Source organism: Triticum urartu, chromosome 5A, assembly GCF_056163025.1.
Source record: "Triticum urartu cultivar PI428250 chromosome 5A, HENAU_Tu73, whole genome shotgun sequence".
NCBI classification, from domain to species: domain Eukaryota; kingdom Viridiplantae; phylum Streptophyta; class Magnoliopsida; order Poales; family Poaceae; genus Triticum; species Triticum urartu.
The window spans coordinates 594,397,799-594,414,313 of NC_141877.1; the positions used below are offsets into that span (position 1 = coordinate 594,397,799).

Consider the following 16,515-nt stretch of genomic DNA (forward strand, 5'->3'; position numbering starts at 1 on the left):
GAAGCTTCTAGAAGGTCCCGATTGGGTTTGGGATCCTTTTAGGAGGGTTCTTAACCTTTTTTTTCTACAGGTTTGTTTCGGTTTTCTTTTTTGTATTTATTTATATTTGTTTTCTTTTTCCATTTTCTAGTGCTTTTGTCATCTCTTTTTTTCAAACTTCAGAAAATAAAATTGTTTGTTATTTTACAAAAAACAATGTCCAATGATGTTTGTGTTTTCACATTTGATTCAGAATTCCAGAAAATATAATTCTAATTTTTCCCCAAATTCAAAAAATCTTTGCCAAATTTAAAATAAAATTGTTTTCACAAAATTCTCAGCATTTCAAAAAATGTTCCCTTTTTAAAAATTTGTATACAAATGGTGTGCATGTGCTTTTTTCATAGTTGAGTTTTTTGAACATGTTTTATCTCTTGAACCGTTTGTCCAAATCACAAACCTTTTTCATAGTTGCATTTCTCGCGTCGAGGTCTTCGAAATTAGATCTCATGTTAACATGTTTGTACAAACTTTGTTTATGAAAAAAAGGAAGCGAAAAAATCATAAATAAAAACCAAATAAAAAACATAAAAGGAGGAAATTCACTAAACAAAAACTGTAAGCACAACTGTGCTTCACTTTTTTTTTGGGAAGCACAATTTTCTTCACGTTTTCTTTGGGGGAAGTACAACTATGCTTTCCCTTTGCACAACTTTGGTTCCCTTTTCACGCAAAACACAACACTGTTAGTCACTCTTTTAGGGAAGCACATAAGCACAATTTATGCTTCACGGTGAGCACAACTGTATGTTTTGTGCTTCACACGAAAAGAACAACTAAAAAACAAAGAAGGCAAAATTCAAAATGACAAAACAACAAAAAATGAGAAAAAAACCAAAAAGATGAAAACCTAAAAACACCAAATGAGATCGGGAAAAAAATAAAAAACAAAAAGCATAAAAAGATAAAAAAACAAAAAATCATGCAACCGCCGGGTGTGGAGACACGCGACGCATGGCAACGGTGGGGCGCACCACTTGGCGGCTGGAGTCTGTCACGTGCATCCCCTTGAAAGCCCCCCAATGGGGTACCATGGACAGGCGCGCCTAGGTCTTGCTTATAGCGAGGCAAATGCGAACACTCTACACGGAGCCGGTGGTGGGCCGGCCCAGTAGGCATGTGTGTCATCGCGCTGGCTTCATGATGGCGTCACATTAATTTTATCCTTTTACTCTATTTGTTTTTAATAAATATATTTAAAAATATAAATTTACTTTAAAAACTCAAAACTATGAATATGGAAAATTTTAACATAGTAAGAAAAATTTGACGCAATTAAAAATGTATTGATCACTTTTTAAAAGATGTTCGTGTGTTTCAAAACAATGTATGCGATAATTTCTATAAATCTCTACAAAATGTAAAAATATATTTACTGTACTATAAAAAATGTTTCAGACCACTAAAAAAATGTATGTGACATTTTGAAAGAAATTCCTGCATTTAACTATTTGTGATATGTACAAAAAAATTATACAAATGTGAAACAAATGTTCACGTCATTTAAAAATATATTTCAACATGTATTTGGGTTGGCCATGTGTTCAAGAAAGTGTTCCAACACGCATTGAAAGAAAAATGTTCAACGTGTATAAAAAAAATCTTTCGCATGTACTACAAAAACATATATTGTGTACTTAAAAAATGCAGACATGTGTTAAAAAGAAAACCAATGAAAACAGATAAAAATAAATAATGTGAAGAAAATCGAGAAAGAAACAAAGTATAATGAAGATAGAAAGTAGAAAATAAATAAATAATTATGAAAGAATAAAGAAAGCCGAAATTAACTAAGAAAAAAAGAAGAACCAAAGAAAACCGGTGAAGAGATAAAACCCAAAGAGAAACCAAAGAAAAAGAAGAAGAAAATGAACGGAAAGAAAAGAAAATCAGCGAACGAACGAAGCAATGGCGATCAAGCGACAGATGGACAAATATTGGCTGGTATAGTAGTGTAGTGCGTAGGAAATTCTTCAGGTAGGACATGCTTCCATCTGACCATAAACGAGATGCTCCCATGGACAAATCCATCCACAAATCCATAGCACGCTAAATTGGTCGACCAAAAGCATTATCATTCTACATCTGGCTTGAATGGGCTGACTGGAATAGTTATCTCGCAATTCTAACATCGGGCCTAAATGGGCCGACTTCAAACTAATGTAAGACACTGAAAGAGGGGGAAATGACTTTGGACCGACGACCAGCAAACCTTTGTCCGGCTCCGGCCAAGTGCGGTGGCCGGCAGCGACTCCGTCTTCGGCGCCTTTGTCCCGGCATGCACGTCTCGTATGCTCCCAAGCCCACAGGTGGACGAGACCCGGAAACGACCGGATCAAACTAATCAAAATTAAGTTGCTGAATCCTTTCCTGCTTCTTATAATCCATCGATGCGTCCCTTCGTTCCATTGGTCACTGCAATGCAGAGCTCCACGTCCATCTTGACCATTTCTCCTCCCATGCACTACAAGCGTACGTGAATCCGAACAACCGATCTCTCTATATAACCATGTATGAGTACTTGTTCTCGTCACACCCAGCACAGAGTACAGTTCAGTAAGTAGAAGAAAAAGAAGTTTCAATTTCAGTGCTCGGCGATATCCATGGCTTCCAAGCATATGCTTGCCGTGGCGGTGGCACTGGCCGTGGTCTTCCTCCCGTTGCTTGCCGCATCGGCCGCCGTCCATCCCGTGGGGGATGGCACAGGGTGGACGCTCGGGTTTGACTACACTGCCTGGTCCGAGAGCAAGCAGTTCACGGTCGGTGACGCGCTAGGTAATCGATCAATCATTCCAAGTCTTATGGCACCAAAAACATATACACTGTTTATTACTTCAAAAAGTTTGCAAAGAAATTTAAATTGTCGCTAATCTGCATTTTTTTATTGAAAAGGAACTAATCCGCATTTACCATCAGTTCTTAACAAACTCGTGATCCTCTATAGAACTGTAAAAAGCTCGAGCTAATTGACTAATTCATCCACATTACTGATTGCAGTCTTCAATTACAAAATGGCCTTCCATAATGTGGTGGAAGTGAGTGGGCCGGACTTCAAGGCATGTAAGAACAGCAAGGGCACCGTTGCCTGGACCTCCGGCACCGATCAGGTCCACCTCGGCGATGCAGGGAGGAGGTGGTTTATCTGCACTGTGGGGAACCATTGCAAGATGGGCATGAAGCTCAACGTCACCATCCTCGCGGCAGGCGCGTCTTCTCCTGCTCCTGCACCCGCTCCGTGGGCTGCATCGTTGTCGACTCCTCATCCTGCGTCCAAGCGGCCATTCGTTTGATTCCAAGGGGTGATATGACTTCATGCTACAGGCCGTCATGGTCGGCCTAGGTGTGTCAATGTGAGAAACCGAGAGAGTTGAGTTGTGCATGGTTTTGTAGTTGTCTTTTCTCTCTTACTATTTGTTTGTTACATTAGCTAAGAAATATCGTTCGTTGCAACATTGTGAATTTGTGCCCTTGAAATTTCTTCATTCAAAGGTTAATTCTAGTAAGGAACTCCTTTAGGGTGAGAGAACTGAGAGAGGGGATGGTGCCATCATGGCGATGGTTTGCGAGCTACTCCACGTTCGGCCTAAACAGGCTCATGGAATTCCGGGTCGGGGTGATCAATCTGCTCCCTAATGCATGATGAGTTGATGACTTGTGCTTCTCGATAGGAATGGTGTCATCATTAGCGCTTACTATTATCTTTGAGGCGAAATCATGATAGTGGTACAATAAATTAAGTGTCTTTGTCACTTTGTACGCAAGTTGGGCACGAGAAGAAGGCGTTTCAAAAAATATGAGACACTATAAAGGAAATTGTGAAGTTGGATCGCTGATAGCTGGGTGGCGAATACACACACATGGAAACCTTCCCAATCATTATTGATGGAATTGCAGATTGGTTTCCTTTTTTTTTTTCCAAATATCAGATTGGATTCCTTCCCTTTTCACAGAGTTAAGGCTAGTTATAGTAGGAGTAACATAGATAGTAACATACATCTACATGCAATGTCAACTAGGCAAATTGGTGAGTTGGCACACTATTAAATGAGAAAAAAGAGGAAGGTGGTATCATGTTATCATCACATAGCGCTTTCAAAAAACAATGAATCTATACACTAATAAATGCAACAATCTATGATACTACTTCTAAGTTACTTTGTACTACGAAGGTAGTAACATAAACTAGTGTCGTATGCATGACACTAGGTTAAGTTATTCTTCAGTATGACTAGCCTAAACCAATTCTCGCAAATGAAAATCAGGTGAATCGACCATGACAATAATTCTCACCATGTCTTCCTAGGATGCTACCATCGCTCCTCCAACCTAAGTGATCGGTGAAGCATCGATCATCTTGTTCTCTTCTTGTCGCATGCAGTTATTGGGTATAGATAATAGATAGTCTCGTCCACTAGGAAACCTTTGAAACAACCAACACTCAAGACCTGGCACGAGTCTAATTCACGATTACAAAAAGGGGATTCGCTTGAGCCGCTAAGATCTGCCTTAACGATGTTCTACTACCACGGGGAGGATCATCGTAGCATCAACGAGCCTGGCCAGCCCAAGTGTCCATGTCTAATTACACCAAAATATCTATACCTTCTAATAAAGCACGGTGCATTTCCTGAATTTTTGGTCAGTTCATCATATGGAATTATTTTCTTCCGTACGTATCTAAGGTGGTACTAAAAATTTTGTTCGTCAACGCATAATTTTTTTTGATTGGGCCTTCAAACCGTGCAGTCAAGGGCCTGCTCCGAATTCTTTTTTCTCTTTGACTGGGGACAGAGAGTGAGTCCCTTACATGGACCAAGGGGCCTGCTCCACATTTTCTTTCTTTTAATTGGGCTGCAAGCTAGGAAAAAATAAATGCGCAAAAATAATAATATTCTTTTTGTAACCTATGCTCCGAGTAGGCCGACTGCAATTTACATAATGCAAACTGCATTGGACCTCTGCCGGACCTGCAAAAAAGAATCACCAACTCAACAAGTCGGCTCTTTCTATCATTATTAAATAGTATCACCTCGCCCCTTACACCAAAACCACCAATTTATATACGTTTTTGAGTTACCTCTTATTGATCAACTCAATAACTTGGCTTAGGAATAATAAGCAAGAGGATGAGGATGACGACAGGAGAAGAGAACGAGTCCTGTTAAAGGAAGGAAGGAATATGCTGTCCTATGTGAGCTAATTAAGTGATGAGCAAATAAACAACTTCTTGCATAATGAAAGGCGACTGCTAGGCGCCGGCGCGCTGGTCGAAATTTCCTCCAGTCGTCTGCCTAGCATTTAATCGAGCGCGCATTAAGGGGCCCTTTTAGTGCACAGGCTAGGTGTGTTCGTCTTCGTCCCTCCTCACACATGCTTGGAGAGAAAAAAAAAGGACGACCGTGGCGCTCGCCGGCCGCCCTCATGCTCGCCATATGCAGCTCCGCCGCCGACTGCGTAGATCCGTCGCCAGCCAGACGCAGCTCTTCCCTCGCCCACCCCCTGCCCCTGCCCTGCTTGCAGCTCCGGCATGGTGGTAGCTCCGTCGATTGATGGTTTGAACATCCCATCCCCCTAGCTTCGGTCTACACCAGGAGTCGTCGCCAACTGTGTCGTTCCAGCATTGTGCGAGAACATAGGGTTGTAGCTTTTAGCTTTACAGGTTGCAGCAAAAAATAACTACAGCTCCAACTCTTCTAATCGTGGTTCCAGCTCGGCATGGTGACCGTCGCAGATGGCCGCGACCATGGATGAAACTCTGCCGTGGTAGCCATTGCAGCTCGCCGCGGGCGCAGTTCCAACACGCCGAGTCGTTGCAGCACCCGCCCAGCCACAATCCTAGCTCATAGTCCCCTGTGGTTTCCAGCTCATCATGGTGACCGGCGTGCTCACCGCGGTCATCGGTTCCAATAAAAATTAGACACGGTTGTAGCTCCGTTACTATATGGTTGCAACATTGAGTGGTCGAGGTACGGTCGCGCCTTGCCGTTGAGGTAGTATCAGAAACAATTGCCAGTTGCAGCTTCCCACGAGCTGGTTGTAGCTCCTCAGTACGTCGGTTGCAACCCCCACCGCCTGGACCGAACGCACGTCCTTGGTTGTAGCATTCGTCGTCTCCGACTGTCGTCTATGGTTGTAACATTCATCGTCCATGATTATAACATCGGTCAGAAAGCTTGTAGCTTCTTGATACTTCGGTTGCAACCCTTGCTGCCTTTCCAACAAGAAAGATGTGTGTTGTCGTTGCAGCAAAATTCCACAGTGGTTATACCCCCGACACCAGGAGGTTCCAGCAAAAAATCACCATGTTTGTAGCTCCGACACCGCCCTGTTCTAGCACATGGCGCCACATCTCCAATCCTCGGGTTCCCGGTCGTAGCTCTGGCCATCGCCGCTCGCCTCGCTTTGCTTGCTGGTAGCAGCATCCGGTGCTCGCCCCCCTCGAGCGCGGCCATGGCGACCGCTCCCAGCCATCATCTCTTTGCACGAATAGCAAACGGATTCGTTATGTGCCGCGGGCGCGTCTACTTGCTTTCTTTATTGATGCAACATCGATTAACATTAGGTCGGCCCCTCTGCGTCGCCTCCCTGGCGGCTCGGGGAAAAACCCTAGCTGCCGTGGTTCATCCCACTCCCCTTCTAGTCTTGCTGCTACCGGAGGGGACCTCCTGGCAAAGGCCGGCCCGGCCCCGAGGAGGGTGGCGGCGGGGCCCCTATGGTGGCGCGGGCGCGTGGGGCACTCTCCGCGGCAGCTTGGAGCTGTGGGCGGCGGCGGCTACCACCGGGGGATGGGTGTGGCAGCGCTCCGGATCGTGACGTGTGACGCTGGCTGCGGCCTGGGCGTTATGCCAGCTCGGTGGCCTTGGCTCAGTCTCCTGGATCCGGCGATCCCTTCTCCGATCTTTGGCCCTGGGTCGAGCTTCCAGGTCAGGTACGCCCAGGAGGGTGGTGCAGAGGCGGCGGTCGCCCAGGCTGCGCATTCGCGTGGTCGTGACGGTCGGAGAGGTGCCGGCGGGTCTGTTGTTAGATCTGTCCGGTGGCGAGTTTGGAGCGACAAGACAACCGATGAAGACCAAGCCTCGACTATGGTGATGGAGGACGATGGCGGCATCCCTTGGCGTCGTTACCTTGTTGAAGGCATCGTCATAGCATGTCGCGTCGCTCATTTTGGCCTGCTCTGGGGGAAACCCTAGATCTGTTATCGGATCGGACGATGGCGACGTCTCGCGCCGCGCTCCTTGCTAGAGGCATCGTTGTGAAGCAGGTGCCAACTCGACACTCGAGTGCATAGGTGGTGGAGTGGTGCTTCATCCTACACATTGAGGGTGGCGAATGTCGGCGGCGTGGCGGAGTGGAGACTCGGTGTCCGACGTGTGGCAATGGACTCGCGCAGGGGGGCGACGTTGTCTGGCATCATGGCCGCGCCGATGGCAGAGAGACCTGGCAAGGTCGATGCGTCGATATCTGCTCTGAAGATGGATCAATGGAAGATGGAGGTGACAGCCCTTGCAGCGAGCGCATGTGGTGCCCACTGAGAGTGCGCCGCCAGATCGCGTGTGCCCCAGTCCAGGTATTGTGGCTTGGTTGGGACATCCGGCTTTAGATGTTAGTCCTTCGTGCGATGTCTGTTTTGTATTAGATTCGGACATTCGGCACTTCTTCATCAAGGGGATAGGAGTAGCGACAGGTGTTGCCAAGATGGTGGCTTCAGGCTTACCGATGTATTACATTGTAAGGTCTTTGTGAATAGTTAATAAAATAGTTGCATGCATCGCCCAGATGCAGAGGCTGGTGATACATCCTCCTTTTCTAAAAAAATAAAGTTCCGGGCGCGCGACAGTGCACGGCAGCGCTTGAGGTCGCCGAGTAGTGATGTTAGGCCCGTCAAGTGATGGAAGGAAGAAGAAGATAAGGCAAAAGAAAAAAAACTAAGGCGAGGACACGCGGCAGACGAAGGATCCAATTGGATCGAATGCGACAGACGTGACGCTTGAGCGGAAACGTTTTCCATAATTAAAGGGGGTTGTCTCAGCATGCATTTATGCTAGTAACTCAAAAGAAAAGAAAGCGAACCAACCTGTGATTAAATGGTTAGGTGGACAGTGATATTCCCAGCCCATGAGGGTTTGGGGCGTCTACAATGATTTCGTAAATCTCAGGATGATATGCTGACTCAGTCTCTCAAAGTTACTCACAGGGCTAGAGCATGCGTGTGTATATTTATAGAGGTGAGTGTATGCGCGTATATACGAGCGCTTGCGTCTGTTTTGTGTTAAAAAAACTCAAAAGAAAAGAAAAACTACACCAAAAACATGCGTCAAACTATGAGCATCTGTGTGACTGATGCGGCGTATCCTTTGTTCCGGTGAAGCCAATGCAATATCACATTTGGCGCCACACTGACGCATTCAACTCCTGACACCATTGCTGCCATCAGCAAGCCCCGGTTAGAGACAAGACGCGCTCCAGTGCCAACGGTGATTACTATGTATACATACGTACCTGATTACTATATATACATGCAAAGCAAGAACTAGAAGTACAGCACACGATCGACCTGCATCCATCTAGCAGCAAGCAAGGAGAAGTAGCTATTGGATAATCTCGATCGCAAGGTTTGCTGCTTGCTCGGTGATGGCTTCCAAGCAGATGCTCGTCGCCGTGGTCGCCGCGGCCGCCCTGGCCCTGGCGTTCCTCCCGGGGCCCGCCGTCGCCACGGAGCACATGGTCGGCGACGACAAGGGCTGGACACTCAATTTCAACTACACGGCCTGGGCCGAGACAAAGCAGTTCGTCGTCGGCGACACGCTAGGTAATGACATACCTACATTAATCCATTCCGTCCACGCGTACGCTTGATCGCTCCATTTTCTCTGCGACGGGAAGCTAATTTCGTGCTAACTATATTGATCGCAGTATTCAAGTACAACAGCGCCGCCCACAATCTGGTAGAGGTGGGCGGACCGAACTTCCTCTCGTGCACCGAGCCGGCCAACACCGTCGTCTTGACCTCCGGCGAGGACCGCCTCACGCTCGACAAGGCCGGACGCAGGTGGTTCTTCTGCGCCGTCGGCCAGCACTGCCAGAACGGCATGAAGCTCAAGATCACCGTCCTCGAGACCGCTGCACCAACTCCCCAGCCGGCCCCGGCCCCGGCCCTGTTCCCATAATAAAAACTGGGGTACCCGAATCCCGAAGACATGAACAAAGGGCCCGTTCAAAGGCCGCATCGTCTATATATAGTCCCTTTTTATGTCGCGTATTAGATTTTTGCCAAGTCAAACATTACAAAGTTTGACCAAATTTATATTAATAAATATTAATATATACAATACCAAATATATATAGTATGAAACCACATTTCATGACAAATCTAACAATATTTGTTTCATATTGTGAGTGTTGTTACGTTTTTTTATATGTTTGGTTAAAGTATAGATACTTTGACATTTTATAAAATTTATATGCAGATTAAAAAGAATCGGATGAACTATACACCTATTAATAAAGAACAATGTGTTTTTTTATTTTTTGTCTGTCCATGCATTTAAAAATTAAAATTTTCGTACATCCATTCATAAAGTTTCCTACATATATTTAGTTGATTCTGGACCAGTAACTCTGTGTTGCTGGGCCTACACGTCTCTTAGAGACCGTGAAAAATAAGTTAACATCTATGATGAATCAACTGAGAACACTACGATCCGATCTCAGGAGCCGCCAGGAAACACTACCGGACTCGCGGCCTATGCCTACGGCCCAGGGCCGTCAGCATAGGTCCTCTGCCATCGGCATAGATCTATGCCTACGGCTGCCGTCGGTATAGGCCCGTCGGCATAGATCACGTCAGCGTAGTCTTGTCAGACCGTCGGCGTAGAATAGCCGTCGGCATAGGGGCCTATGCCGACGGCCGGGCGTCAGCCGTCGGCATAGTTTAGCCGTCGGCAGTGTTTTTCGCCTGACGCAACGGACGGCGCCGTCAAAAGCGCTGACGATTCACGGGAAGCCACGTGGCAGAGGTATGCCGACGGCTTGGCCGTCGGCATAGGTGGAAATCTATGCCGACGGCCAAGCCGTCAGCATATCTCTGCCATGTGGCATTCCCTGGTGCCTCCTGGTGGCAGGGCTATGCCTACGGCACAGCCGTAGGCATAGCCATGCCATGTGTCGTCCCCTGGTTCCTCCTGGCGGCAGGGCTGGGACGACATGTGGCACGGCTATGCCTACGGCAAAGCCGACGGCATAAATATCTATGCCGACTATCTATGCCGACGGCTTTGCCGTAGGCATAGCCCTGCCACGTGGCGCGCCCCTGGTGTCACGACAGCCATCTATGCCTACAGCATTGCCGTCGGCATAGTTGCTGACCAGAACCAAAAAAAAAAGATTAGCCAACAAGGCTAGCTATTTACAAATGCTTATACAAACATGATTCAACAACCATGGATTTGCAAACACAGACCATAGTATATTTTTTATGTACATAACATTTCCATTCTAAGAATCCACAACAACATTATAGGAGGCCGAGGGGCGGTGGTGGGGGAGACAACGCTGCAACGATGGAGGTGGCATACAGTCAGTACAACAAACAGAAGATCCTACATATGAGGATGAATATGTAATCTATACATTAAATTTACCAAAAGAAAATCACCTAGAACTAAAAAGGCAGAAAATTATTGCTTTTGTTATAGATAACTTGTCATGTTGGTGCTTGAACCGAACAATACTACTAATACATACAGTACAGAGATGCTCCAGTTTCGGTTGTATCTATCAAGCATCAGTTCTTGTTCAAGGCAAGCTTCAAAGAGAAAAAGAGTGGTGCTGATTCATATGTATATATGTATATACAGAAGATGCAAGTGTCATCAAGTTCGCTTTAGTCAAAGTAAAAACAAATGGACACATACAAAACTGAACCAAGGGTGGTGCTGATTCATGTGTATGTACAGATTGAGGTGCCAGCCAGTTGGTTTCACTCAAAGTTCAACCAAAAAAAATTGACACATACAAATTGAAGAAAAGTGTGGTGCTGATTCATATGTATGTATGTACAGGAGATGCAAGTGCCACCAAGATAGATAGTTTCAGTCAAAAGTAAAAAACAATTGGATACATACAAACTGAAGCAAACCGTCGTGCTTTTTCATGTGTACATACAAAAGATGCAAGTGGTATCCAGAATTTGGATATAGGTAGTACGCTCATGTGGTGAATTTTGTGAATCTATACTCTGCATCTACCAAAAGGATCACCCCCCTCACATGCAAATATAATTCAGTCCAATGGCTTTCTTCTCCCCTCACATGCATAAGACGAGAGCAGACTATCTAAACAGGCGGACCAGACCTTCACCTTGGGAGAGAGGCGAGTGCTACCTGTTGCCATGTCGTCGTCGAGCTCGGGTGGTCCTCCTCCTCCTCCTCCTCGAGCAGGACAAGGTTGTTTCTCCCCTACACTCCAATGGCCATCTTCTCCAAGGACATCTACAAGGGCAGAACACACCATTGATGCAAGTGTCACCAAGATAGTTTCAGTCAAAGTTAAAGCAAATGTAAATATGCAAACTGAACCAAACCGAGGTGCATGTTCATATGTGTGTGTATGTAGAGATGCAAGTGCAATCTGAATTTTGGGGAACCAAAGCATGGTTGTTGTCGTTGTTGTTGCTACTTTAGCAGCAACAACATCCTTGAAATCAAACGAGGGGCAAGTTGTTTTAGCAGCAGCGCATACTAGTAATTAGCTAGGACCATTATTATTGAACAACCATTCGAGGACGGTGGCAGACACATCAATCTCACAAGGCTCTACTGGAGAAACAAAAGCATAGGATATGTGATGCTGGCAATCTTAGCACAAGAAGAAAAAAACACAGCCTCTCCGATAGAATGGATGGATGCATCATGCACAATCATCGGTTCCATCATTGCAGCACTAGTTGAGCAACAAATCAAATATAACAGTAGTTCCATTCGTTCAGCCAACAAGTTAACAAAAGTTTACTTCCCACTACTAATTTTGCAACTTGTCATAATAAAGAAAACAGAGCTCGAAATCACAGCAACAAAAGCGGTAGACTGGGAGCCTGGAACCATGCAAACCAATTCGCGGAGCAGAAAAATAACAATACTACCTGGAGCAATAAGAAACTCAACGGACTAGGGCAACATTTGGAAGGAGACAAGCAAGTACTACAACAGCTAGCTGGGCTGAATTGAAGATTAACCAAAATCATATCAAGTATTTGTTGAGCATGATTATACACGGGAAGGGGAAGGGGTTCACGGCAGGGACCTTTAGGTCATGACCTGGCTTGCATCTCTCCTCCTCATGTGCATTGGTTTGCATCCAATCCTTGCAGTCCAATCCATGGAAGTCCCTCCCTCCCTGCATCTCTAGAACAACACGACACTTAAATTTCATCAACTTCCATTGCTACTGATAAAAGAGGAGCAAGATGTATATGCTGCATAAATCATACATGGAGAAGCAAGTTGCTTGAAAACAGAGGAGGTCCATGATGGTTGTTCTCATTCACAACAGAAGAACTCAGAAAAATGCGCAAGTGTATGCTATCTATGGATACACCAACTCTATCAGTACCTAGCACCCAAACTAAGAAAAAAAATCATTCATATGCAGCAACCTAAACTCAACTTTGAGAGAGCGGACTGATTAACATTTTTTTTGTTGGGTCGAATTTTTCACAAATATAGATAGTGTAACGCCCGTGAAATTAAATTATGCAAAGTAGTATAGTAGTAATATTTTAAGCCAATTATAGAGATTATCGGATGGATTGATAGCTTGCACTAATAATATATATGATGGATGCCACTGTTTAAGAATTAGTAGTAGTTGCTTAGAACCCAAATGCATGTACACGTACTGGTCTAGGCAGACTTTTTTTTCTTTCCCTTAATTTGTGAGAAGAGTTAGACCAGATATTTTGCTCAACAAGTAGCTGGCTGTAGGAAGGGTCGAGGAGGCAACTGAAAATAAAATGTTTAGTAAATGGAAATGATTATGCTGCTGACTTAGGTACAGGCCAGCAAGCTTATCTATTCCTGTTGTCAGACATACGTGTCAATTAGAGCAATTTTACTTAGTGTCTATTCCTGCACGCCTATATAAAGGGCCAAGGGCTGGGTAGCTGGACCTCACACCACAACTATTGTCTCTCTTCACTAGAGGTAGTAGTAGTAGAGCCGTAGCTGCTGGTGCAGAGCAGGCGTTAGAAATCTTGCTGCTGTGTCGAGAGAATCGGGAGAAGGCAAGCATGCGTTCCATCTAGCTTCTCTAGATGTCCTGCTCCTTCTCTTTCTTTACTCATGCCATGCCGCTGTTGCTAGTACTTCTCTATATGGCTAGTCTGTAGCACTATTCTTGTTGTTAATTCTTTCACCTCAGCTAGTGTGTCCTTGTACAGTACGCGTGGTGGTTTGGTTCTGCATGCTAGTTGTGAAAGATGCATGCGTCCTATCTCCCAAGAACTCCTCTAGATTAATTTGTCTTTTCTCTCTTTCTATCTTGTACCACATGCCTTGTTCCGACTAAATACGCCTCACTTTTACTTGTTGGACCTGTACACTCGTTATGCTAAGAATAGCACATGCAAGACTAGCTAATCTTGTGCAGAAGCTAGAGATGATATATTGGTGATCTTTTGAGATAATATTTCCTCTTCTAATGTTCCAGTCCTAATGAAAAATCTAACACTAAGGCATCACGACGGCAAAAACATTGTACCGGTCACAGTTTTTCCCTGCTACATGTGTGCTTGCTGAGTATGTTATCATACTCATTCTTGCTATCTTATTTTTTTTTGCAGAGATGAGCAATGGAAATGATGGTGAACAGTAGAAGTAGTACTACGGGAGGGGATGAAATAAAGAAACTTGCATGCATGTACTAGCAAGAACACTTGTAGTCGTTCCTATGATAATGAATAAAAATGATTCCAGGGTACTACCTTGGTTAACCTGATGGCCTAACATGCTTATAAATTTGAATTGAATTTATAAGCATGTGGCAATTGTCACTGCTATGTTTTGGGGCGTGACAGATAGAAGCACTCCAAAAGCTACATAATAAATCATAGAGGCTGGCCGAACTAATTGGCGCACTCAAACGATACAAGAGAGCGGCCCGATGGACAACTAAGCAAGCATACACAGCAAGTAAAACTACATCACCAATATTATGTAATTAACTGGAAGCTCTTGTTCATCATACCAGTACAAATATACTATCTATATCTATACTTTAATCATGCAGTCAATTGAAGTAAAAGCTGGCTCGGCCAGGAATCAAGCCTAGGATGTGAATTTGTCACAGGATCCAACTAGGCCACTGTACTTTACTTGTCAATTGGAGTAAACCGATTCTTCATGTACATTGTAAAGTAGTGCTAAAGTTCCCTTGAACGTGATTCCACGCGTATGTGCAGAATACATGTGAATATGTGTGTCCGAGTAGGACTGGAAGTAGACATGGCTAGGGGCTATATACTTATACACTGGTAAATTATGGAATTGATTGTAAGCATCAACAAAGAAAAAAAGAGATTGTCACGAGCCTATGGCCAATAACAAATTAGAGGACAAACTAGAAAAAGCTAACTAGAGATTTCCTCTCTGTGTGTATGTGTACGTTGTGCTCTGGCCGGTGGGGGGATGATAAAAAAAGCAACTACTACTATGTATGTTAGCTTGTCCATCAGGTTAGATCAAACTAGCTACCGGTGAAGGATATAGCCAGCTTCGTGTGGTGCAGTGCATCACATATTCCTCTACTTAGCAGCAGCAGTAGTGAGCAGAGGAAGGAGGCGGAGGAGATGGAGGTGCTACCTGCCGAGGTGGGTCGTCGTGGCCGTGCTTGAGCTCGGCAGCGCCCGCCTCCTCGAGCAGGACAGGGCCGCCAGCTAGGTGCGCCCCTCGTCCTCCGCCTCCTCGAGTAGGAAGGACGGCGCCCTCTTGCCGTCGCCGCCGTCCAGACCGCACCAAGGTGACCTGCAGCAAGGGAAGGAAAGGAGAAGGTGAGGTGGGGAGGGTGGATCCGGGCGAGGAAAGAGGGGAAGGACGTACCTGCGCCACGCCCGGATCTGTCGAGCTCTGGCCTCGCCGTCGCCGGATCTGGCTGATCCCGGCGATGTTAGGGGTGGCGGTCGAAACCCTAGCTAGCCACGGGGTCGGTGGAGGACGGGAGCGCCGATTCTGGACGGAGGGGAGGGTGGAGCGGACCTAGGGGAGCTCGGGGGTGTGCTGCGCGCCGCTGGAGCTCGCCGGAACCAGCCGGCGTCGGTGGTGGCGGCGGCGAGGGAGAGGGGTTCGTGGGGGAGAGAGGAGTCACGAGAGACAGAGAGGTTCGTGGGGAGAGAGCGAGGTGCGAGAGACAGAGGGGTGGGCTCTTTTTTCTTTTTCTTTTTTTCTCCTTTTCTCTAGATGGATGGATGGATGGTTGTGGGGTGGACAGCTAGATGGATGGATTTGCGCCACGTCATCGATCCGTGGCACAAACGTTTCCACCAATAGAAACCAAGCTCATACAATTGTGTTCTCCCTTTTGTTTTTCTTCTATTTTTTTCTACCCTCTTGGACCGACCGTCGACGATCCGTGACGGGAGAGGAGGGCGGCGAGGAGGAGATGGTGAGGTGAGGTGGGGAGGGAATGGATCGGGGAATGGTGCGTCCGGTATGACGACTATGAGTCCGGACGGGGACCTACGGACAGTCGCACGGAACATCTCTTCGGCTTTCCCCGTCACCGTCGACGAAGATACGTGCGACGTCCCTCAGCATCGAACGACAGCACCAAAGGAGGGGTAGGCGCCACCATCGGGGGGCGAATGTACCTCGACGGTATGCCGGATCTAGCGGTTAAAATCTACCGAAAATCATACGATGCCGGAAATCCTCGGGACCTGGCACGGTGTCATCATATGGCCCTTGTAGGGTGTTCTGAAAGTTTTAGCGTGTTTCGTAGAAGCCTGACCGGAAGTCGCTTGTAAACTGCACCATCTCCGAGGTACTATCTGGCTATCGAGAGAGAACGTGTCCGGTTTGTGAAGGAAGTGCGTTGCCCGTTGCTCCGTTGACCTCAAAACTTCTCGTGCTCTCAAAGGGGGCAATTGCGTGACACGTGTCAGTACATGGCATTTTTCAGGCCCGCCTGCAATATTTGAGACATTTAATGCATCCGTAGGGTTTCAATGCGGGAATGGCAGATCTGCATGGCGGCCACATGAAATGATGTCCAGAAGTGGTTTTTCAAATCATATATGATGTCTTTGCGGTATGTGTAGGCCTAGTGCAACCCAAGGGGGGCATGCCCCACCACCGAGAGGCGAATGTACCTCGGCGGCATGCCGGATCCAGCCGTTAAAATCGACCAAAAATCATACGATGCCAGAAATCCTCAGGACCTGGCATGGTGTCATCATATGGCCCTTGTAGGGTGCGGTGAAAGTTT

At 46.2% G+C, this 16,515-nt stretch overlaps 2 protein-coding genes and 1 long non-coding RNA gene across 3 annotated transcripts; all 3 read left to right on the top strand.

The window, feature by feature from the left end:
- The first annotated feature begins 2,591 nt into the window (after nt 1-2,591).
- Nucleotides 2,592-3,397, top strand: LOC125506096 (mavicyanin-like). The gene is made up of 2 exons (XM_048670971.2): nt 2,592-2,814; nt 3,037-3,397. Exons 1-2 carry the CDS (start codon nt 2,643-2,645, stop codon nt 3,327-3,329), a joined length of 465 nt encoding a protein of 154 aa, XP_048526928.1. The 5' UTR covers nt 2,592-2,642; the 3' UTR covers nt 3,330-3,397.
- A 5,267-nt stretch (nt 3,398-8,664) lies between these two features.
- LOC125507437 (blue copper protein 1a-like) lies at nt 8,665-9,290 on the top strand. The gene is made up of 2 exons (XM_048672014.2): nt 8,665-8,848; nt 8,953-9,290. The coding sequence occupies exons 1-2, from the start codon at nt 8,671-8,673 to the stop codon at nt 9,204-9,206; spliced, it is 432 nt and encodes a 143-aa protein (XP_048527971.1). The 5' UTR covers nt 8,665-8,670; the 3' UTR covers nt 9,207-9,290.
- A 3,920-nt stretch (nt 9,291-13,210) lies between these two features.
- Nucleotides 13,211-14,013, top strand: LOC147973170 (uncharacterized). Its single transcript, XR_015603576.1, has 2 exons — nt 13,211-13,318; nt 13,877-14,013. It is a non-coding gene; the product is annotated as an uncharacterized LOC147973170 (long non-coding RNA).
- Nucleotides 14,014-16,515: the final 2,502 nt, after the last annotated feature.

What these genes read in the sequence shown, in the direction of transcription:
- LOC125506096 (XM_048670971.2), top strand. Translation starts at nt 2,643, where the DNA reads ATGGCTTCCAAGCATATGCTTGCCGTGGCGGTGGCACTGGCCGTGGTC. An exon ending in CACGGTCGGTGACGCGCTAG is followed by an intron (nt 2,815 to 3,036) that starts GTAATCGATCAA and finishes TACTGATTGCAG; the next exon opens with TCTTCAATTACAAAATGGCC.
- LOC125507437 (XM_048672014.2), top strand. Translation starts at nt 8,671, where the DNA reads ATGGCTTCCAAGCAGATGCTCGTCGCCGTGGTCGCCGCGGCCGCCCTG. An exon ending in CGTCGTCGGCGACACGCTAG is followed by an intron (nt 8,849 to 8,952) that starts GTAATGACATAC and finishes TATTGATCGCAG; the next exon opens with TATTCAAGTACAACAGCGCC.